This window comes from Nycticebus coucang, chromosome 7 (assembly GCF_027406575.1).
Source record: "Nycticebus coucang isolate mNycCou1 chromosome 7, mNycCou1.pri, whole genome shotgun sequence".
Lineage (NCBI taxonomy): Eukaryota > Metazoa > Chordata > Mammalia > Primates > Lorisidae > Nycticebus > Nycticebus coucang.
In genome coordinates, this window is record NC_069786.1 from 17,686,699 (window position 1) to 17,709,741 (window position 23,043).

Sequence of the window (23,043 nt, forward strand, 5' to 3'; positions counted from 1 at the left end):
TGAAATAGGCAGCAATGGGAAATTATAATTAAACTAGAAAAATTGAGAAAGAAAAAGGATCTGTATGGAAAAGGTTGAACTTAAAAAACAAAACAACAATCAACAACACCAAAATAAACAAAACAACCAAACCAAAAAAAAAAAAACACAACCAAAAACAAAGCAGTATGTATATGTTATTGAATTTTGTCTGGGCAACATGTGGTCTTCTGGGGTATGAGATGTTAATCACAGTTCTGATGCGACTGGAGGCTGCTAGTTTCTCAAACCCCAGCAGGTGGACACCCTAAATCTCTCTTCAGCCCACTTAAAAGGCACTTTGAACTTGTTCAATTGCTGAGCAGAAGCTTTCCCAGGGAAGTGCTTGTCGCCTGAATCACTGCTGAAGTGCCTATCCACTTACCCTGTGTGCCAAAACTGGTCTCCCTCTGCCCCCGGGTTAGGGCTGCCCGGGTTAGGGCTGCAAGGCGGCTCAGACCCCGCCCTTAGCTACTTGGTCGCTGGGTTACCAGCTCCCACCCAATTCTAGCTCTGCAACCCTGAGGGTGGAGCTTGCCGGGGCAGATCGCTCACAATGGCTGCCTGTGACCCAGAGCCAAACACTATTAGCTCCATCTGGCTCAGCGGCTCAGACTGGGGCCCTAGACAAAGGCCAAAGTTCTCCGCACTCCCGCTCAGGCTCTCCCCAAGGCAGTTCAGCTGAGTGCCAAGTCCAAAGACACCAAAACAGTTCACAGGTAAGGCCTTTCTGGTTTGCAGGCTCACTGCTACTGAACTTGCAGTTGCGGGCGGGTTTAGACGGATTGAACACATGCGACCACTTGCTGGTTTTCCACTGTTTTAGTGCTCCTCCTGGGGTCCAGAAGTCTCTCGCTGACTCCCTGTATCCTTTCAGGGGTGATGATAGGCAGATCCCACCAGCCAGAGATGCTTGGAGTCCTTACTCCCCAGACTCACGGTGCCCAGATGCAAGGAAGCTGTTACTCGGTTGCCATCTTGCTCCGCCTCTCAAGTTTCAGTGAATTTTTCTGAGGCAAAAAGGCAACTACTCCAGCAAAGGGCATTAAACATCACAACGTGGATGTAGAGAGGAAGGTGAGGTTACTGCGTAATTCCTTGACACAGCAACAGGTCCTCGGGATGGAGGGCAGATGTGGACTCACAATCTGTTGTGATTATTGTGAACGTGATGCTAACGCAACACTCAGAAAGCTCATAAATAGCGCTTGTGGCGTCGGGACCATGGGTGCACCATGCAGACAGAGAGTGCTGCCCGGAGGCCACCAGCTCCGCTGGCTGAGTGCAGAGAGTACTGGGGTCAGCGGGAATACGGCAGAAGAGGCAGGCAGGTCTCATGGCCTTTTGGGTCAAGCTGGAGCTGCTCCCACAGGCAGCAGGACCCACTGAGAGCTTTTGAGCAGGAAATGAAACGATCAGGTTTGTGTCTAAGAAGATTTCCATGGAGGGCTGGCTGCAGCATTGGGCCATGGAATAGAAAGATGGTGGCATCCAGTGGTGGTTAGAAGTGGCAAGTGAAGGAGAAGGAGGGATCAGGGATCACTGGGTAACTCACCAGTCCACAGAACACAAAGGCGAGATGGTAACATAGGAAGAGGAGGCACTTTGGGGTGTGGAGTAGAAGTGGGGAGAGATAGTGTGCTGACTTAGGGATTTATTGAGGTGGAAGGGCCGGTGGTAATCCTCGAGAGGTGTTATGGAATGTTCAGGTCAGGCTGGTCTGTGTAGGTGTTCTGTTACCACTGTGCCCATTCTGATGTTTCTACACTTGTTTGGACACAATAAGAGGAGGTCAGACGAAGGAGTTACACACACCAGGTGGCTATTTTTGCACGGGGTTGAAATATGAACATTGGGCATAGCCTTCGAGGGGAAACAAGAGTGAGAATCTGATAAAAGGGCAGCAGGCAGCCTGAGAGGTGGGTGTGGTCAGGACAAGGCAGTGTTGAGTCTCCCCGGTACCTCTTTAGGGCTGGGGTTACAAAGATTGTCATTGCCATTCTTGTTCTGCAGCTGGGACCGAAAAACCTTCTTTGTCCAGCCATGACCCTGTCTTTGTCCCCTGCCCCTCCGTGCAGCCCAGGCCCGCCAGCTCTCCCAGAGAGCCTAGTGACAACATTACCGTGTGATGCAGAAACTGCTTTTGGGTGAGAGGAATGCTGGACCCACTGTGGAACTCTTTGGTGAACTTGTACTTGGGGTGAGAGCAGAGATGGTAATCTATCAAAGTTTCCACGTAGGTCAGAGGGTGCATTACAGCAAATAATCCTGGGCTGGGATTCTGTGGAAAAGAGGGAAAAGAAGATTCTTTTTTGTTTACCAATTTGTAGGCTAGGCATAGGACAGGCGTCAGCTAATGTTCTCTGTGGCTCCTGCTAGCACTAACATTCTGTGATTTCATGTCAGCTCGTCTGGGAAAGACAAGAAGGAGAGCAGGGGCGTCTGCAAGTTGGTAGCATTTTGAAATATCACCATCATTCATAAACGACATTTCTGGTTTAAGAGCTTTATTACATACCATATGGATTTACTAAACTCATATGAAAACAACTTTAACTGAAATCATAGCTTAAAATGGCTTAAAGTATTTGTTTTTAACTTTGATGAATTAGGGGGTGTTGTTAAGTAAGCAATGGGTTTTTGAGATCCAGTAAGTTTCTGGTTTTGAAAACAAAAATAGCTCCTTAAAAACTACTTTAAAGAGAAGGCAAAAAAAGAGGATGACATTTGATGTATCAGGAAATGTCAACATTTAACTTTGTTTTGGTAAGGTTTTTAATTCAGGAAGGCTCCATTTGGATGTAGTATCTGGTTTTCAGGGAGACTTTAGTTTTTACTAATCGTCCAGCAGAACTAATGGAGACATGGGACAATTATATTAAAATACTAAAATATAGAGCCTTTTAATGTTCTTTCCAAGGCTTGCTATCTATCTAGCCAGTAGGATAACAAAATCTGACCCTTGTCTCAAAGAACAACATAGTGTGTCCCTACCTCACAGTTATTTAATCTCAGATGTTTAAACATCACTAAGCTGAGATTTTTGTTCTTTTTGTTTGTATATATTTTTTTATGAATTAAAAAAAGACTGGGGAGGCTTGGTGCCCATAGCTCAGTTGGTAGGGCGCCAGCCATACTGGGGCTGGTGAGTTCAAACCTGGCCCAGGCCTGCTAAACAACAATGACAACAACAACAACAACAAAATAGCCAGGCTTTGTGGTGGGCGCCTGTAGTCCCAGCTACTTGGGAGGCTAAGACAAGAAAATTGCTAAAACCCAAGAGTTTGAGGTTGCTGTGAGCTGTGACACCACAGCACTCTACCAAAGGCAACATAGTGAGATTCTGTCTCAAAAAAAAAAAAAAAAGACTGGAGAGTGGGGAAAAAAGAAAAAGACCCCCCCCCATAGCTCTTCTTGGCTTATAGAAACTTAATCTCACTACCTAGAAACAAATGTCACCCCACAATTTAAATGACAAGCAGGTGGATGGGTGAGGCATCATAGCACCTGTATGCAAAGGGTGGGAGGGCCCAGAAGTGGTGTATTGGTGAGTCAGGAAGCTGGAAAACCTGTAAGCTGGGGCTGAACTGCAGGGAGGCTGGGATGAGAGTCTGGGGAAGTTGGGGAGAGGGTGAGGAGGAGGTGATTCTGGCAGTAATGTGTAAACAAGCACACACCTCAGCCAGCGCTGCAGTGGAGGCAAGATCTGGGGTATATACAGAAGGTAATGTGATGGGAGCCGGGGCTTGCTGTGCCCTATGGGGTCAGTGATGGGGTAGGGGAGTGAGAAATTACCTGTGTGGTCTTCAAGAGGGTCTCCTACTTTGTTTGACTGAGGGCCTGATCTTTTGGTCTGCCTTAGACCAAGTGTAATGAACAGTCTTTTTGGAAATGGTCATAACACTGTCTCCAATAGTTGTCATTCTTCAGATCCACATGTCTACCAGAGTAAGTGATCTGAGTGATCACCTCACGATGATTTTAATTTTACTTTACCTCATACTAATGCAAGCAATGGTGGTGGCTCACCAGGCTGCGAGGTTTGTGATGCCAAGCAGAGGCTCCTAAGGCTGTTTCTTTCCATTACTTCTGGATTTTGTGACTCTGATGGTCACTACCCTAACTCTAAATATTATGCTAATTCTTCTATTCCTCAATTCTCAACCTTAGACGGTTATCCATGGACTCAGTACTACACAAGATAAGGATTTTGCTCATGCACACCAACCTTCCTTCCACACTTCTTCCTTTCACTTTTGAAGATTATGTTGTTCTTTTAAGAACAATTTATAGTGTTCTGGGACTAGTTACCTTTGTGGCTTGAAATGATGTGTTTCTATCTCTATTTCTTGTTTGATTATCTTCAGGTGAAATGGAAGCACTATCAATCCTATACTTTTCCTATATCTTTCCCTCTCGCGCAATTTCACTTTTGTGTTATTGAGGTCACTAACATTCACACTTTGGAACCACAACCAAGGACTTTATGCATTGTTCCATAGTTTGTCTCTGAAAGTTGAAAACTAATGCACAGTATTTACTTTGTCTAACTGTATAAATACACTTCTCTGCCAGGGCAATTAGAAGCTTGAATTTTAGGGGGGTGTGTGTGTGTGTATGTAAAGGTTCAATTTTATGACCTATGGGCTATAGTGTTAGAGAAGAGTTCTAATATCAAGGCCAAAAATTTTAAATTTTCCATCAACTCTTAAAAATCATGCCAAATTTTAGTTTGGTTTCCTCTTTGGAACACTTATTAATTTTTAGTTGAGTTTTCCCCTTGAAGTTTATAATTGCCTTTTCTTTTCTTGACATGCCTTGATACAATCTTTGAGAACTTCCATCCTCATAACTACACTGTCAGTGTCTGGAGCCCTCCCTTTCCTAGACACCTCTCTCCATGGCCCTTTACCGTCCCTCTTTTAGGTTGAATGCGACAGAGACCACTCCAGGGCTTGGCTGTAGTGCTTTCACTGGCTGTAACCAGCACAGCGCTTCCTTCCTTTTCTTTTTATCTCACCTCTTTTTCTTAAATTCTCCTAATTCTTTAACTGCTGTATTGATGTATTATTGGCATAAAATAAACTGCATATTTCAAGTGTGTAATGTGATATGTCGCCTATTGCCACCATAAAAATGGTGAACATAATAAACATTATCTTGTGTCCCTCGCCATCCCTCCATATTCTGTTCCTGCCCTTCCATACCCATCCACTCAACCCATGTACAGGCAGCCGCTAACCTGTCTGTCTCTATAGATGACTTTAGATGTTCTAAACTTTTTTTTTCTTTTTATTGTTGGGGATTCATTGAGGGTACAATAAGCCAGGTTACACTGATTGCAATTGTTAGGTAAAGTCCCTCTTGCAATCATGTCTTGCCCCCATAAAGTGTGACACACACCAAGGCCCCACCCTCCTCCCTCCATCCCTCTTTCTGCTTCCCCCCCCCATAACCATAACTGTCATTAATTGTCCTCATATCAACATTGAGTACATAGGATTCATGCTTCTCCATTCTTGTGATGCTTTACTAAGAATAATGTCTTCCACATCCATCCAGGTTAATACGAAGGATGTAAAGTCTCCATTTTTTTTAATGGCTGAATAGTATTACATGGTATACATATACCACTGCTTGTTAATCCATTCCTGGGTTGGTGGGCATTTAGGCTGTTTCCACATTTTGGCGATTGTAAATTGAGCTGCAATAAACAGTCTAGTACAAGTGTCCTTATGATAAAAGGATTTCTTTCCTTCTGGGTAGATGCCCAGTAATTGGATTGCAGGATCAAATGGGAGGTCTAGCTTGAGTGCTTTGAGATTTCTCCATACTTCCCTCCAGAAAGGTTGCACTAGTTTGCAGTCCCACCAGCAGTGTAAAAGTGTTCCCTTCTCTCCACATCCACGCCAGCATCTGCAGTTTTGAGATTTTGTGATGTGGGCGATTCTCACTGGGGTTAGATGATATCTCAGGGTTGTTTTGATTTGCATTTCTCTAATATATAGAGATGATGAACATTTTTTCATGTGTCTGTTAGCCATTCGTCTGTCGTCTTTAGAGAAAGTTCTATTCATGTCTCTTGCCCATTGATATAAGGGATTGTTGGCTTTTTCCATGTAGATTAATTTGAGTTCTCTATAGATCCTAGTTATCAAGCTTTTGTCTGATTGACAATATGCAAATATCCTTTCCCATTGTGTAGGTTGTCTCTTTGCTTTGGTTATTGTCTCCTTAGCTGTACAGAAGCTTTTCAGTTTAATGAAGTCCCATTTGTTTATTTTTGTTGTTGTTGCAATTGCCATGGCAGTCTTCTTCATGAAGTCTTTCCCCAGGCCAATATCTTCCAGTGTTTTTCCTATGCTTTCTTGGAGGATTTTTATTGTTTCATGCCTTAAGTTTAAGTCCTTTATCCATCTTGAATCAATTTTTGTGAGTGGGGAAAGGTGTGGCTCCAGTTTCAGTCTTCTACATGTAGACATCCAGTTCTCCCAACACCATTTATTGAATAGGGAGTCTTTCCCCCAAGGTATGTTCTTGTTTGGTTTATCAAAGATTAGGTGGTTCTAAGATGTTAGTTTCATTTCTTGGTTTTCAATTCGATTCCAAGTGTCTGTGTCTCTGTTTTTGTGCCAGTACCATACTGTCTTGAGCACTATGGCTTTGTAGTACAGACTAAAATTTGGTATGCAGATGCCCCCAGCTTTATTTTTGTTACAGAGAACTGCCTTAGCTATACGGGTTTTTTTCCAGTTCCATACAAAACGCAGAATCATTTTTTCCAAATCTTGAAAGTACGATGTTGGTATTTTGATAGGAATGGCATTGAATAGGTAGATTGCTTTGGGAAGTATAGACATTTTAACAATGGTGATTCTTCCCATCCATGAGCATGGTATGTTCTTCCATTTGTTAATATCCTCTGCTATTTCCTTTCTGAGGACATCATAGTTTTCTTTATAGAGGTCCTTCACCTCCTTCGTTAGCTATATTCCTAGGTATTTCATTTTCTTTGAGACTATGGTGAAGGGAGTTGTGTCCTTAATTAGCTTCTCATCTTGACTGTTATTGGTGTATACAAAGGCTACTGACTGTGGAGATTGATTTTATATCCTGAAACATTACTGTATTTTTTGATGACTTCTAGGAGTCTTGTGGTTGAGTCTTTGGGGTTCTCTAAGTATAAGATCATGTCATCAGCAAAGAGGGAGAGTTTGACCTCCTCTGCTCCCATTTGGATTCCCTTTATTTCCTTGTCTTGCCTAATTGTATTGGCTAGAACTTCTAGCACTACGTTGAATAGTAAAGGTGACAGAGGACAACCTTGTCTGGTTCCAGCTCTAAGAGGAAAAGCTTTCAGTTTTACTCCATTCAGTAAAATATTGGCTGTGGGTTTGTCATAGATAGCTTCAATCAGTTTTAGAAATGTGCCACCTATGCCTATACTCTTCAGTGTTCTAATTAGAAAAGGATGCTGGATTTTATCAAATGCTTTTTCTGCATCTATTGAGAGGATCATGTGATCTTTATTTTTGCCTCTGTTAATATGGTGGATAACGTTTATACACTTGCGTATGTTAAACCAGCCTTGCATCCCTGGGATGAAGCCTACTTGATCATGATGAATGACTTTTTTGATGATAAGCTTTAATCTATTGGCTAGGATTTTGTTGAGAATTTTTGCGTCTATGTTCACGAGTGAGATTGGTCTGAAATTCTCCTTTTTGTTTGGGTCTTTTCCTGGTTTTGGTATCAGGGTGATGTTTGCTTCATAGAATGTGTTGGGGAAGATTCCTTCTTCCTCAATTTTTTGGAATAATTTCTGCAGTACAGGAATAAGCTCTTCCTTGAAGGTTTGATAGAATTCTGGAGTGAAGCGATCTGGACCAGGGCATTTTTTGCTTGGAAGCTTTTTTATTGTTTCTTTGATCTCAGTGCTTGAAATTGGTCTGTTCAGGAGGTCTATTTCTTCCTGGCTGAGTCTAGGGAGAGGGTGTGATTCCAAAGATTGATCCATTTCCTTCACATTGTCAAATTTCTGGGCATAGAGTTTCTGGTAGTATTCAGAGATGATCTCTTGTATCTCTGTAGGATCAGTTGTTATTTCCCCTTTATCGTTTCTGATTGAGGTTACTAGAGATTTTACTTTTCTATTTCTTGTTAGTCTGGCCAATGGTTTATCTATTTTATTTATTTTTTCAAAAAACCAACTCCTTGTTTCATTAATTTTCTGAATGATTCTTTTGTTTTCAATTTCATTGATCTCTGATTTGATTTTGGATATTTCTTTTCTTCTACTGAGTTTAGGCTTAGATTGTTCTTCTTTTTCCAATTCCATAAGATCTCTTGTGAGATTGTTGATGTGCTCTCTTTCTGTTTTTCGATTGTAGGCATCTAAAGCGATGAATTTTCCTCTCAAAAGTGCTTTTGCAGTATCCCACAGGTTTTGGTAGCTTGTGTCTTCATTGTTGTTATGCTCAAGGAAGTTAATGATTTCCTGTTTTATTTCTTCCTTCACCCATCTGGTATTCAACAGAAGATTGTTTAGTTTCCATGCCTTTGGGTGGGGTCAAGCATTTTTGTTAGAGTTGAGTTCCACCTTTAGTGCCTTATGGTCTGAGAAGATACAAGGTAAAATTTCAATTCTTTTGATTCTGTTGATATTTGTTTTGTGTCCCAGGATATGATCAATTTTGGAGAATGTTCCATGGGGTAATGAGAAGAATACATATTCTTTATCTTTGGGATGGAGTGTTCTGTATGCGTCTATCAAGCACAGTTGCTCTAGGCTCTCATTTAAGTCTCTTATATCCTTGTTTAATTTCTGTTTAGAGGATCTGTCCAGCTCTGTAAGAGGAGTGTTAAGGTCCCGTTATTATGGTATTATCAGATATCATATTGCTCAGACTGAGTAAGGTCTGTTTCAAGAATCTGGGAGCATTTAAATTGGGTGCATAAATATTTAGAACTGAAATGTCTTCTTGTTGTCTTTTTCCCTTGACCAATATAAAGGGACCATCTTTGTCTTTTTTGACTTTAGTTGCTTGAAATCCACATGAATCTGAAAATAAGATTGCAACTCCTTTTTTCTTCTGAATTCCATTTGCCTGAAAAATTGTCTTCCAACCCTTGACTCGGAGCTTTAATTTGTCTTTTCAAGCCAGGTGTGTTTCTTGCAGACAGCAAATGGATGGCTTGTGTTTTTTAATCCAGTCAACCAATCTATGTCTCTTCAGTGGGGAATTCAAGCCATTAACATTTATTGAGATAATTGATAAGTGTGGTAGTATTCTATTCGTCTTATTTTGTGAGAGTCCATTGCTTAGTTTTATCTTTTGCATCAGTGTGGAGGTTAGGTTCTGTCCTTTAATTTCTGAGTTCTTACTTTGCTGCTGATCCATTTGGTGGTCATTGTGCAGAACAGGTTGAAGTATTTCCTGTAGAGCTGGTCTTGTTGTGGCGAATTTCCTCAATGTTTGTATATCCGTAAATGATTTGATTTCTCCGTCAATTTGAAGCTTAGCTTAGCAGGGTACAGAATTCTGGGCTGGAAATTGTTCTGTTTAAGTAGATTAAAGGTAGATGACCATTGTCTTCTTGCTTGGAAAGTTTCATTAGAGAAGTCTGCGGTCACTCTGATGGATTTGCCCCTGTAGGTCAACTGGCACTTAGTCCTGGCAGCTTGCAGAATCTTTTCTTTTGTCTTGACTTTGGACAGGTTCATCACAATGTGTCTTGGAGAAGCTGGGTTAGAGTTGAGGTGACCTGGGGTCCGATAGCCCTCTGAAAGCAGTGTTTCAGAATCTTTGGTGATATTTGGGAAATTTTCTTTTCTAATATTCTCTAGTATGGCTCCCATTCCTCTGGGGCATTCTTCTTCCCCTTCTGGGATTCCTATAACTCGTATGTTGGAATGCTTCATAAAGTCCCATAATTCTGACAATGAACGTTCTGCTTTCTCTCTCTTCTTTTCTGCCTCTTTTACTATCTGAGTTATCTCAAGAACTTTGTCTTCTACCTCTGAAATTCTTTCTTCTGCATGGTCTAACCTGTTGCTAATACTTTCCATTGCATCTTTAAGTTCCCTAATTGACTGTTTCAGTTCCTTCAGCTCTGCTATATCCTCTTTATATTCTTCGTATCGTTCATCTCTTATTTGATTTTGTTTTTGGATTTCATTTTGGTCGTTTTCCACTTTATTAGCAGTTTCCTTCATTATTTCCATTATTTCTTTCATTGTTTTCATCATGTGTATTCTAAATTCCCTTTCTGTCATTCCTAACATTTCTGTATAGGTGGAATCCTCCGCAGTAGCTACCTCATGGTCCCTTGGCGGGGTTGTTCTGGACTGGTTCTTCATGTTGCCTGAAGTTTTCTGCTGATTCTTCCTCATGGGTGATTCCTTTTATTTGTTTCCTTGCCCTAATTTTCCTTTCACTTCCTCTTGCTCTTTAAGTTCTCGTGCCTGTGGACGTTTGCAGCGTCTTTGTCATTCACTCAGCAATTCTCTGCAGCAGACAGGCAGACTCTCTGGTGGCTTCAGTGGACCCCAGGGTGGATTTTAACCTTTGATTATCAGTTTTCCATTTTTCTTGCTTCCAAGGCAGGAAAAGATCCAAACTGTAGTTTTATTTACTTTTTTTAACCCGATGTCACTCTTGGTATGTGGTGTTAAATTGTTCCAGGCTCAGTGAGTCAAGTGTAGTCTTGTTTGGAACAACTCCACTAATTTCGGATTATTTTGAGGCCAATGAGATGTATGCTGGTCTTTTCAACAAAGTGTCCCAGGGAAAGGTCTACGTGTTAATCACTCAAACAGCTTCAGAAGCACTGCTCACAATGTGCTTATCGCTGCCCGCAGTCCAGCCCTCGCTTGCTGCGTCCGTCCGTCGGTCCCACGAGCCTTGAAGGGAGGGCGAGAGGGGTGTCCCCTCAGCTGGGACCGGCCCTCAGCGAGGTGAGAAGGAGTTGAGAGTGGAGCCGCAGCGGCAGCGACGGCAGGCACCGAGGATGCTGCCGATTCCCCGGGGCCGAAGGTGTTGGCAAGGCTGTATCCTCCCAGATGTTCTAAACTTTTATATAAATGGAAAATTACATTATGTATCTTTTTGCCTGACTTCTTTCATTCAGCGTAATTATTTTGAGAATCGTCCACGTTCTTACGTATAAGAACAAGAATTCATTCTTTTGTATTACTGAGGAGTATTCCATTGTATGGTTAAACAAAATTTATTTAACCATTCATCTGTTGATGAACATTTTGTCCAGTTTGGGGAACATATAAAACTGTTATGAAGCCGAGGAGAGCAAGATGGCGGCCGAGTAATAGCTTCCTTGCATCTGGGCACTGTGAGTCCGGGCAGATACGACTCCAGGCATCTCTGGCTGGTGGGATCTGCCTATCATCACCCCTGTGAGGATACAGAGAGTCCGCGAGAGACTTCTGGACCCCAAGAGGAGGACTAAAGGAGTGGAAAACCGGCAAGTGGTTGCATGTGTTCAATAGGTCTAAACCCCCCCGCAACTGTAAGTTCAGTAGCAACGAGACTGCAAACCGGAAAGGCCTTACCTGTGAACTGTTTTGGTGTCTTTGGACTTGTCACTAAGTTGAGCTGCCTTGGGGAGAGCCTGGGCGGGAATGGAGAGAACTTTGGCCATTGTCTGGGGCCCCAGTCTGAGCCGCTGAGCCAGACGGAGCTAATAGTGTTTGGCTGTGGGCCACAGGGAGCAATTGTGAGCGATCTGCCCTGGCAAGCTCCGCCTTCAGGGTCACAGAGCTAGAATCTGGGTGGGTGCTGGTAACCCAGCACCAAGTAGCCTAAGGGTGGGGTCTGAGCCACCTTGCAGCCCTAACCCTCAGGGGCAGAGTGAGACCGTTTTGGCATACTGGGTAAGTGGATAGCCACTTCAGCAGTGATTCCAGAGACAAGCACATTCCTGGGAAGACTTCTGCTCAGCAAGTTTACAAGTTCAAAGTGCCTTTTAAGTGGGCTGAAGAGAGATTTAGGGTGTCTACGTGCTGGGGTTTGAGAAATCAGCAATCTCCTGTCATATCAGAACTGTGATTAACATCTCATACCCCAGAAGACCACGTGTTGCCCAGACAATATTCAACAACATATACATACTGCTTTGTTTTGGGTTGTGTTTTGGTTTTTTTTGTTTTGTTTTGTTTTTTTGGTTTGGTTGTTTTTTTGTTTATTTTGATGTTGATGTTTTGTTTTTTAATTTCAACCTTTTCCATACAGATCTTTTTTCTTTCTCAGTTTTTCTATTTAATTATAATTTCCCATTGCTGCCTTTTTTAATAACTTCATTTTTGCTACTGTTTCTACCGCTATTATTTGGTTTTTCACCGATTTTATCTTGTAAAGTTTTCTGTTTGCTTGTTTTGGTTTGATTTATAGCATTTTTGTCTTTCCTCTCTACTTGGTGGAGATGGGGTACTGTGTCTGATCAGGTTAACAAAGAGCTGCTGATCTCAAGGGAACCACCGAACTGGGTACCGCCAGAAGGTGGTTTTTTTTTTAAGGTTGTGTCAAAGTACCCTACTGTACACCCATACTGCTCTGTCTCCCTATTTCTGTGCCTCTCTTCTTTTTGTCAATATTCCTTTTACCCATTCCCTCTCCTTTCTCTATTTTTTTTTCTTTTCACTCGGTCCTCCTTCCTTTCATCCCTTTCTTGCTCTTCAACCTTCTCACCCTTCTGGTGCTGTACCAAAAGGACTCATCTAACCCTTAGTCCACAGGCACGAGAACTTAAAGAGCAAGAGGAAGTGAAAGGAAAATTAGGGCAAGGAAACAGATAAAAGATATCACCCATGAGGAAGAATCAGCAGAAAACTCCAGGCAACATGAAGAACCAGTCCAGAACAACCCCGCCAAGGGACCATGAGGTAGCTACTGCACAGGATTTCACCAGTAAAGAAATGTTAGGAATGACAGAAAGGGAATTTAGAATACACATGATGAAAACAATGAAAGAAATAATGGAAATAATGAAGGAAACTGCTAATAAAGTGGAAAACAACCAAAAGGAAATCCAAAAACAAAATCAAATAAGAGATGAACGATACGAAGAATATAAAGAGGATATAGCAGAGCTGAAGGAACTGAAACAGTCAATTAGGGAACTTAAAGATGCAATGGAAAGTATCAGCAACAGGTTAGACCATGCAGAAGAAAGAATTTCAGAGGTAGAAGACAAAGTTCTTGAGATAACTCAGATAGTAAAAGAGGCAGAAAAGAAGAGAGAGAAAGCAGAACGTTCACTGTCAGAATTATGGGACTTTATGAAGCGATCCAACATACGAGTTATAGGAATTCCAGAAGGGGAAGAAGAATGCCCCAGAGGAATGGGAGCCATACTAGAGAATATTAGAAAAGAAAATTTCCCAAATATCACCAAGATTCTGAAACACTGCTTTCAGAGGGCTATCGGACCCCAGGTTGCCTCAACTCTAACCCAGCTTCTCCAAGACACATTGTGATGAACCTGTCCAAAGTCAAGACAAAAGAAAAGATTCTGCAAGCTGCCAGGAGTAAGCGCCAGTTGACCTACAGGGGCAAATCCATCAGAGTGACCGCAGACTTCTCTAATGAAACTTTCCAAGCAAGAAGACAATGGTCATCTACCTTTAATCTACTTAAACAGAACAATTTCCAGCCCAGAATTCTGTACCCTGCTAAGCTAAGCTTCAAATTGACGGAGAAATCAAATCATTTACGGATATACAAACATTGAGGAAATTCGCCACAACAAGACCAGCTCTACAGGAAATACTTCAACCTGTTCTGCACACTGACCACCACAATGGATCAGAAGAAAAGTAAGAACTCAGAAATTAAAGGACAGAACCTAACCTCCACACTGATGCAAAAGACAAAACTAAGCAATGGACTCTCACAAAATAACATGAATAGAATACTACCACACTTATCAATTATCTCAATAAATGTTAATGGCTTGAATTCCCCACTGAAGAGACATAGATTGGCTGACAGGATTAAAAAACACAAGCCATCCATTTGCTGTCTGCAAGAAACACACCTGGCTTGAAAAGACAAAGCTCCGAGTCAAGGGTTGGAAGACAATTTTTCAGGCAAACGGAATTCAGAAGAAAAGAGGAGTTGCAATCTTATTTTCAGATTCATGTGGATTTCAAGCAACTAAAGTCAAAAAAGACAAAGATGGTCCCTTTATATTGGTCAAGGGAAAAAGACAACAAGAAGACATTTCAATTCTAAATATTTATGCACCCAATTTAAATGCTCCCAGATTCTTGAAACAGACCTTACTCAGTCTGAGCAATATGATATCTGATAATACCATAAGAACAGGGGACTTTAACACTCCTCTTACAGATCGGGACAAATCCTCTAAACAGAAATTAAACAAAGATATAAGAGATTTAAATGAGACCCTAGAACAACTGCTTGGCAGACGCATATAGAACACTCCATCCCAATGATAAAGAATATACATTCTTCTCATCACCCCATGGAACATTCTCCAAAATTGATCATATCCTGGGACACTAAACAAATATCAACAGAATCAAAAGAATTGAAATTTTACCTTGTATCTTCTCAGACCATAAGGCACTAAAGATGACACTCAACTCTAACAAAAACGCTCGACCCACACAAAGGCATGGAAATTAAACAATCTTCTGTTGAATACCAGATGGGTGCAGGAAGAAATAAAACAGGAAATCATTAACTTCCTTGAGCATAACAACAATGAAGACACAAGCTACCAAAACCTGTGGGATACTGCAAAAGCAGTATTGAGGGGGAAATTCATCGCTTTAGATGCCTACATTCGAAAAACAGAAAGAGAGCGCATCAACAATCTCACAAGCCATCTTGTGGAATTGGAAAAAGGAGAACAATCGAAGCCTAAACTCAGTAGAACAAGAGAAATATCCAAATCAAATCAGAGATCAATGAAATTGAAAACAAAAGAATCATTCAGAAAATTAATGAAACAAGGAGTTGGTTTTTTGAAAAAATAAATAAAATAGATAAACCATTAGCCAGACTAACAAGAAATAGAAAAGTAAAATCTCTAGTAACCTCAATCAGAAATGATAAAGGGGAAATAACAACTAATCCCACAGAGATACAAGAGATCATCTCTGAATACTACCAGAAACTCTATGCCCAGAAATTTGACAATGTGAAAGAAATGGATCAATATTTGGAATCACACCCTCTCCCTAGACTCAGCCAGGAAGAAATAGAGCTCCTGAACAGAACAATTTCAAGCACTGAGATCAAAGAAACAATAAAAAAGCTTCCAACCAAAAAATGCCCTGGTCCAGTTGGTTTCACACCAGAATTCTATCAAACCTTCAAGGAAGAGCTTATTCCTGTACTGCAGAAATTATTCCAAAAAATTGAGGAACAAGGAATCTTCCCCAACACATTCTATGAAGCAAACATCACCCTGATACCAAAACCAGGAAAAGACCCAAACAAAAAGGAGAATTTCAGACCAATCTCACTCGTGAACATAGACGCAAAAATTCTCAACAAAATCCTAGCCAATAGATTAAAGCTTATCATCAAAAAAGTCATTCATCATGATCAAGTAGGCTTCATCCCAGGGATGCAAGGCTGGTTTAACATACCCAAGTCCATAAACGTTATCCACCATATTAACAGAGGCAAAAATAAAGATCACATGATCCTCTCAATAGATGCAGAAAATGCATTTGATAAAATCCAGCATCCTTTTCTAATTAGAACACTGAAGAGTATAGGCATAGGTGGCACATTTCTAAAACTGATTGAAGCTATCTATGACAAACCCACAGCTACTATTTTACTGAATGGAGTTAAACTGAAAGCTTTTCCTCTTAGAACTGGAACCAGACAAGGTTGTCCTCTGTCACCTTTACTATTCAACATAGTGCTGGAAGTTCTAGCCAATACAATTAGGCAAGACAAGGAAATAAAGGGAATCCAAATGGGAGCAGAGGAGGTCAAACTCTCCCTCTTTGCGGATGACATGATCTTATACTTAGAGAACCCCAAAGACTCAACCACAAGACTCCTAGAAGTCATCAAAAAATACAGTAATGTTTCAGGATATAAAATCAATCTCCACAGTCAGTAGCCTTTGTATACACCAATAACAGTCAAGATGAGAAGCTAATTAAGGACACAACTCCCTTCACCATAGTCTCAAAGAAAATGAAATACCTAGGAATATAGCTAACGAAGGAGGTAAAGGACCTCTATAAAGAAAACTATGAAATCCTCAGAAAGGAAATAGCAGAGGATATTACAAATGAAGAACATACCATGCTCATGGATGGGAAGAATCACCATTGTTAAAATGTCTATACTTCCCAAAGCAATCTACCTATTCAATGCCATTCCTATCAAAATACCAACATCGTACTTTCAAGATTTGGAGAAAATGATTCTGCGTTTTGTATGGAACTGGAAAAAACCCCGTATAGCTAAGGCAGTAATAAAAATAAAGCTGGGGGCATCAGCATACCAGATTTTAGTCTGTACTACAAAGCCATAGTGCTCAAGACAGCATGGTATTGGCACAAAAACAGAGACCTAGACACTTGGAATCGAATTGAAAACCAAGAAATGAAACTAACATCTTACAACCACCTAATCTTTGATAAACCACACAAGAATATACCTTGGGGGAAAGACTCCCTATTCAATAAATGGTGTTGGGAGAACTGGATGTCTACATGTAAAAGACTGAAACTGGACCCACACCTTTCCCCACTCACAAAAATTGATTCAACATGGATAAAGGACTTAAATTTAAGGCATGAAACAATAAAAATCCTCAAAGAAAGCATAGGAAAAACACTGGAAGATATTGGCCTGGGGGAAGACTTCATGAAGAAGACTGCCATGGCAATTGCAACAACAACAAAAATAAACAAATGGGACTTCATTAAACTGAAAAGCTTCTGTACAGCTAAGGAGACAATAACCAAAGCAAAGAGACAACCTACACAATGGGAAAGGATATTTGCATATTTTCAATCAGACAAAAGCTTGATAACTAGGATCTATAGAGAACTCAAATTAATCCACATGGAAAAAGCCAACAATCCCATATATCAATGGGCAAGAGACATGAATAAAACCTTCTCTAAAGATAACAGACGAATGGCTAACAAACACATGAAAAAATGTTCATCATCTCTGTATATTAGAGAAATGCAAATCAGAACAACCCTGAGATATCATCTAACTCCAGTGAGAATGGCCCACATCACAAAATCTCAAAACTGCAGATGCTGGCGTGGATGTGGAGAGAAGGGAACACTTTTACACTGCTGGTGGGACTGCAAACTAGTACAACCTTTCTGAAAGGAAGTATGGAGAAACCTCAAAGCACTCACGCCAGACCTCCCATTTGATCCTGCAATCCAATTACTGGGCATACCCAGAAGGAAAAAAATCCTTTTATCATAAGGACAGTTGTACTAGACTGTTTATTGCAGCTCAATTTACAATCGCCAAAATGTGGAAACAGCCTAAATGCCCACCAACCCAGGAATGGATTTACAAACTGTGGTATATGTATACCATGGAATACTATTCAGCTATTAAAAAAAATGGAGTCTTTACATCCTTCGTATTAACCTGGATGGAAGTGGAAGACATTATTCTTAGTAAAGCATCACAAGAATGGAGATGCATGAATCCTATGTACTCAATTTTGATCTGAGGACAATTAATGACAATTAAGATTATGCGGGGGGGGAGAGGAAAAGCAGAATGAGGGACGAAGGGATGGTGGTGGGGCCTTGGTGTGTGTCACACTTTGTGGGGGCAAGACACGATTGCAAGAGGGACTTTGCCTAACAATTGCAATCAGTGTAACGTGGCTTATTGTACCCTCAATGAATCCCCAACAATAAAAAAAAAACAAAAACCTTAAAAAAAAAACAAAAGACTCAGTAGTTCCCTTTTATGCACAAGGGACACATTAAGACCCCCAGCGAATGCCTGGGCATCCGGCAGACCGTATCGAAACCTCTATATACTATAGTATTTTTCCCACACGAACATACCTGTTACCAAGTCTAATTTATGATGTAGGCACCATAAGAGATTAACAATAACTGATAATAAAATAACTATAACAATATGTTGCGATAAGAGGTATGTGAATGTGGTTTCTGTCTCTCTCAGAATATCTTCCTACACTGTATCCAATTACTTTCAGAATGCAGCTGATTTTGCGTGACGGAGTGAACACCAATCGAAACCGTGGGTGAGAAATAGTCCTGTAGTAGGAAAAAAGGTATTTGGTGTTAAAAAAAAAAAACAAAAAAACTGTTATGAATATTTCTACACGAGTCTTATGATTCCATTTATCTTGGATAAACACCTAGCAGTGGAATGGCTGGATCACATGGTGAGTGTATATTTACTACTAACTTTGTAAGAAACTGTCAAACTGTTTTCCAGAGTAGTTGTACTGTTTTATATCCCCATCAGAAATCTTTTCAATTTTCGATATTCTAACAGAGGTATCTCATTGTGGTTTTAGTTTGCATTTTGTTAATGATGCATTGTGCGTTGTTATATGAATATTTTCCATTTTAAAAATTAATTCTGCAATTTTTATTTCTTTATTTTTTTTTTATGGACAGGGTCTTGCTCTGTCTTCTAGGCTGGGGTGCAGTAATCATAGCTCACCACAGGCAGGAACTCCTGGTCTCGAGTGTTCTTCCTGCTTCATTCTCCTGAGTAGCTGGAACTACCAGTGCATCTGGCTTGAGAATTTTTTTTAAAAATTACTTAATTTTGTTACATTTTACTTAATTTTATTGTGGTAAGAACAATGTGGTAAGATTTATCCTTTTATCAAATTTTTAAATGTCCATTATTATTGGCTATAAGAAAAATGTTATACATTAGATTGCTAGGTCTGACAATTAAGTTCATAAACTCATCCCATAAAAAATGCTATGTACCTCATTGCTGAATATCACTACAGTCACCAGAAGGCCAAGTTGACCATGGTGATACTTAGCAATGAGGTATGCAGCACTTTTTCTAGGATGAGTTCTCAGAGTTAATTTTATCTGACTTTATATGATCGCTTTTGTAATAATTTTATAAAGATATTGATTGATGATCCTTTTTTTAGTTAATTTTGTTAAATAGATATCCATATGTTCTGGAACTATTTTTTGTAAGATTATCTTTTCTCCAGTGAATTTTCTTTGACTTTTTTCAAAAATCAATTGACCATGGATGTATGAATGAATATATTTCTGAATCTGCCATTCTTTTCCATTGATATGTTTGTTTTTATGCCAACATTGTACTGTCTCAATTACTGAAGTTTCACAATAAGCTTTTTTTTTTTGAGACACAGTCTCACTTTGTCACCCTTGGTGGAGTGCCCTGGTATTAGCTCACAGCAACCTCAGATTCTTGGGCTCAGGTGATTCTCTTGCTTCAGTCTCCTAACTAGGTGGACCATAGGCACCCACCACAACACCCGGCCTTTTTTTTTTTTTTTTTGGATATGGGGTCTTGTTCTTGCTCAGGCTGGTCTCGAATTTCTGAACTCAGGCAGTCTACCTGCCTGGGCCTCCCATACCTGGCCACCATACATGGCCATTAGTTTGTGCCTTTTAAGGAATTTGAACATTTAACTTAAGTTCTCAAATTTACTGGCAAAAGTTTTTCATAATATTAACTTATTATCTTTTTAATATCTGTAGAATCTCTAGTGATGTCACCTTTCTCATTCCTGATACCATAATTTATCTTTTACCTTCTTTTCCTGTTCAGTTAGGTTAGAGGGTTTATCCATTTTATTCATCTTCTCAAAGAACCCATTATATTTCTATTTCATTGATTGCAGGCAGAATGGGGAACGAAGATCCCATTCTTGGCAGGATAGGGCACCCCCCAAAAAAGGGAAAATTAAAAAGTAAGCTGAAAGAGTCGGAACAAAGAAAAGTCAGCTAATTTACCTTTAAGCTAGCATTGCTAAACTTCTTATCTTAACAAGTTTCTGGCCCTTCCTAAAACTCTGGCCTATTGGGGATACAGCTTATACAAATACACTGCTACATCTGTGAACACTCTGAGGAAAATAATGGCCATAGAAGAGACTGTGGCAAGTCCTAGAAAAAGATACATCTTCTAGGTCGTTTCCTGCCCATTATACAGATAAAGCAGATACCCATTGTGGAGATTTGCATTTGGCTGGGGCAGAGACCAAGGGAACAGCTCAAACCCTGAGATACAGACAGGAGGGCTGACATCCCTTATCGCAGAGGAAAATCCTCTCTCCCACCGATTCCTCAGAGGAGGTTGATGCCAGTGGCATTGTACTCCACAGTGAACTAGTGGAGTTTAACACCTCCCTGGGAATCTGTGTGTGTGACTCCAGACAGAAGGCTTCCCCCTGAGACTCAAGTTTCAGATTCCTCAAAACTACTCATATCCTTAAAGTTAATAATAATAACAGTAGGAGCTGATATGCTCACTCAGAGAAACTGCGGGTATCTTTGTTCCCTCCCTCAGCTTACTACCTGGGCAAAGAGATTTGAGTAAGAGCTGAGTGGAACAGAGACTGGGGGCTACACACCGGAGCCCACAAATGGGCGGTGGACCCCTGAGCTCCCACCTTTGAAAATTCTATTCTGTGTGTCACATCTCTTTCTTTATCGTCGTTTCTAACTTTATATTTCTTCAGTCAGTTGCACCAGTTCCACAGGTCTTAGCGGACCCTGCCCCCGGGGTGGGACCCCAACAATGATTTTCAATCTGATCTTATTGTTTATTTTCTCTGCTTAGTTTGGTTTCATCTGCTCCTCTTCTTCTAGTTTCTTTTTTTTTTGAGACAGGGTCTCACTCTGTTGTTCTGTGTAGAGTGCTGTGGCATCATAGCTCACAGCAACCTCAAACTCCTCAAGCAATCCTCTTGCCTCCACCTCCCAAGTAGCTGAACTGCAGGCACCCGCTACTGCCTGACTATATTTTTGAGACAGGGTCTCACTCTTGCTCAGGCTGGTCTGGAACTCCTAAGCTCAAGAGATCCACCCACATGCGCCTCCCAGAGTGCTGAGATTATAGGCATGAGCCACCACACTGGCCTTTTTTCTAGTTTCTTTTTTTTTTTGTAGAGACAGAGTCTCACTGTACTGCCCTCGGGTAGAGCGCCGTGGCGTCACACGGCTCACAGCAACCTCTAACTCTTGGGCTTACGCGATTCTCTTGCCTCAGCCTCCCGAGCAGCTGGGACTACAGGCGCCTGCCACAACGCCCGGCTATTTTTTTGTTGCAGTTTGGCCGGGGCTGGGTTTGAACCCACCACCCTCGGCATATGGGGCCGGCGCCCTACTCACTGAGCCACAGGCACCGCCCCTTTTTTCTAGTTTCTTAAAGGTGTAACTTAGAACATTAACTTAAGACTTCTTCTTTCCTAATATAGGAGGATAGCACTATAAATTTCCCATAAATTTTTTTGTTTTCATTTTCATTCACTTAAAAATACTTAATAATTTCTCTTTTGGGCTCAGCGCCCATAGCACCGTGGTTATGGTGCCAGCCACATACACCAAGGCTGGCAGGTTTGAACCCAGCCCAGGCCAGCTAAACAACAATGACAACTGCAATAAAAAGTAGCCAGGTGTTGTGGTGGGTGCCTGTAGTCCCAGCTACTTGGGAGGCTGAGAGAAGAGAATCACTTAAGAGTTTGAGGTTGCTGTGAGCTGTGATGCCATGGCACTCTACCGAGGGCGACATAGTAAAAATCCTGTCACAAAAAAAATTTTCTCTTTTGATTTCTTCTTTTGCTTATGTATGTGTGTGAGTGTGTATTACAATTAGAAAAGATCATAAAGTTGGTTTTATTTTAAAAATGCAGGAATTGTTAAAAGACAGTAACATTGATATTCTCAAAAAAATGCTGGCAAACTATTTCAAGGGTGAGATATTGTTTAACACTTGAAATTCCAAAGAGAAAATATATTCCAAATTAATGTTTCTGTTTTCTTATAGAGCAATTGCTGAAAGGAACATGGAACACATGACTTTTGCCAATTGTCACTTACAAAAACATAAAGCGGATCATAATCTGGAGACACGGCTAGCGCCTCGGGCGGTTTCATGTTTAAGATTGATGTCTTGTCATATTGCTGAGGTGTGGAGTCCTGTTTTGGAAGGGCTATAATGGTGGTGACTTCATCCTATATAAGGACCAAGAGCAGTGTATTAGTCTCGATGCCAGGACAAGAGGGGAAAAGGGAGATCAATTCTTGAAGGAGGGGATGTGTTACCTCAGCTCCTTGCCTTAGGGCTCGAGCAAGCTTTTGAGGTATGTAACTTTTTGAACATCTGTGGGCAGAGAATGGCTGATACCTCTTAATTATATATTGTTGAGGAACCTGAAGTGAAAGAAGAAGATTGAATACTCTTAAAAACCTGTTACCATTTGGTAGGATCTACATCTCAACAGCAGCATTTCTGAGCTGCCTAATGGTAAAAGTAAAAAAAAGCACCACATTTTAGCCATCAGACTACAGCAATTGCTAGTTTGGACTGGCACAGAACAGACTTTGGTGTGTGACTACCTCCCCAGTCTGGGTTTCAGCACATATAAGCATTTATAATGACTCAACCACACCAAATGGCTGAACTGTAAAAGTATAACAAAATATTTTTCTTTCCTTTTTTTTTTCTTGCAGTTTTTGGCCGTGGCTGGGTTTGAACCTGCCACCTATGGCATATGGGACCAGCGCCCTACTCTGTTGAGCCACAGGCACCGCCCAAAATATTTTTATTTTCAAAAACAGAAGTGGTCACATTCCTTGAGAAAGGCTGACTAGTTTTTGTCCACTTCGTCTCACATTTCTTCTTGAAGTTTCTAACTTATGCAGTTTAGACAGCGTCCCTCATGTTATGTGTAAAGTGCTATATATCCTCAGAGTAAAGACCCTACTTTCCATACACCACATTAGGAAAAATGAATCTGTTGTACCTCCCATATACTCTAAAATAA

General features: G+C 40.9%; 1 protein-coding gene across 1 annotated transcript in view; it reads right to left on the reverse strand.

The window, feature by feature from the left end:
* The window catches only part of CFAP221 (cilia and flagella associated protein 221), a 144,597-nt gene that overhangs the window by 29,661 nt on the left and 91,893 nt on the right, over nucleotides 1-23,043 (reverse strand). The window contains exons 18-20 of the mRNA XM_053597662.1: nucleotides 22,322-22,429; nucleotides 22,097-22,231; nucleotides 2,141-2,299 (exon numbers count right to left, since the gene is read on the reverse strand). Coding sequence (XP_053453637.1) covers nucleotides 2,141-2,299; nucleotides 22,097-22,231; nucleotides 22,322-22,429 — 402 coding nt within the window. The remainder of the gene's footprint in view (nucleotides 1-2,140; nucleotides 2,300-22,096; nucleotides 22,232-22,321; nucleotides 22,430-23,043) is intronic.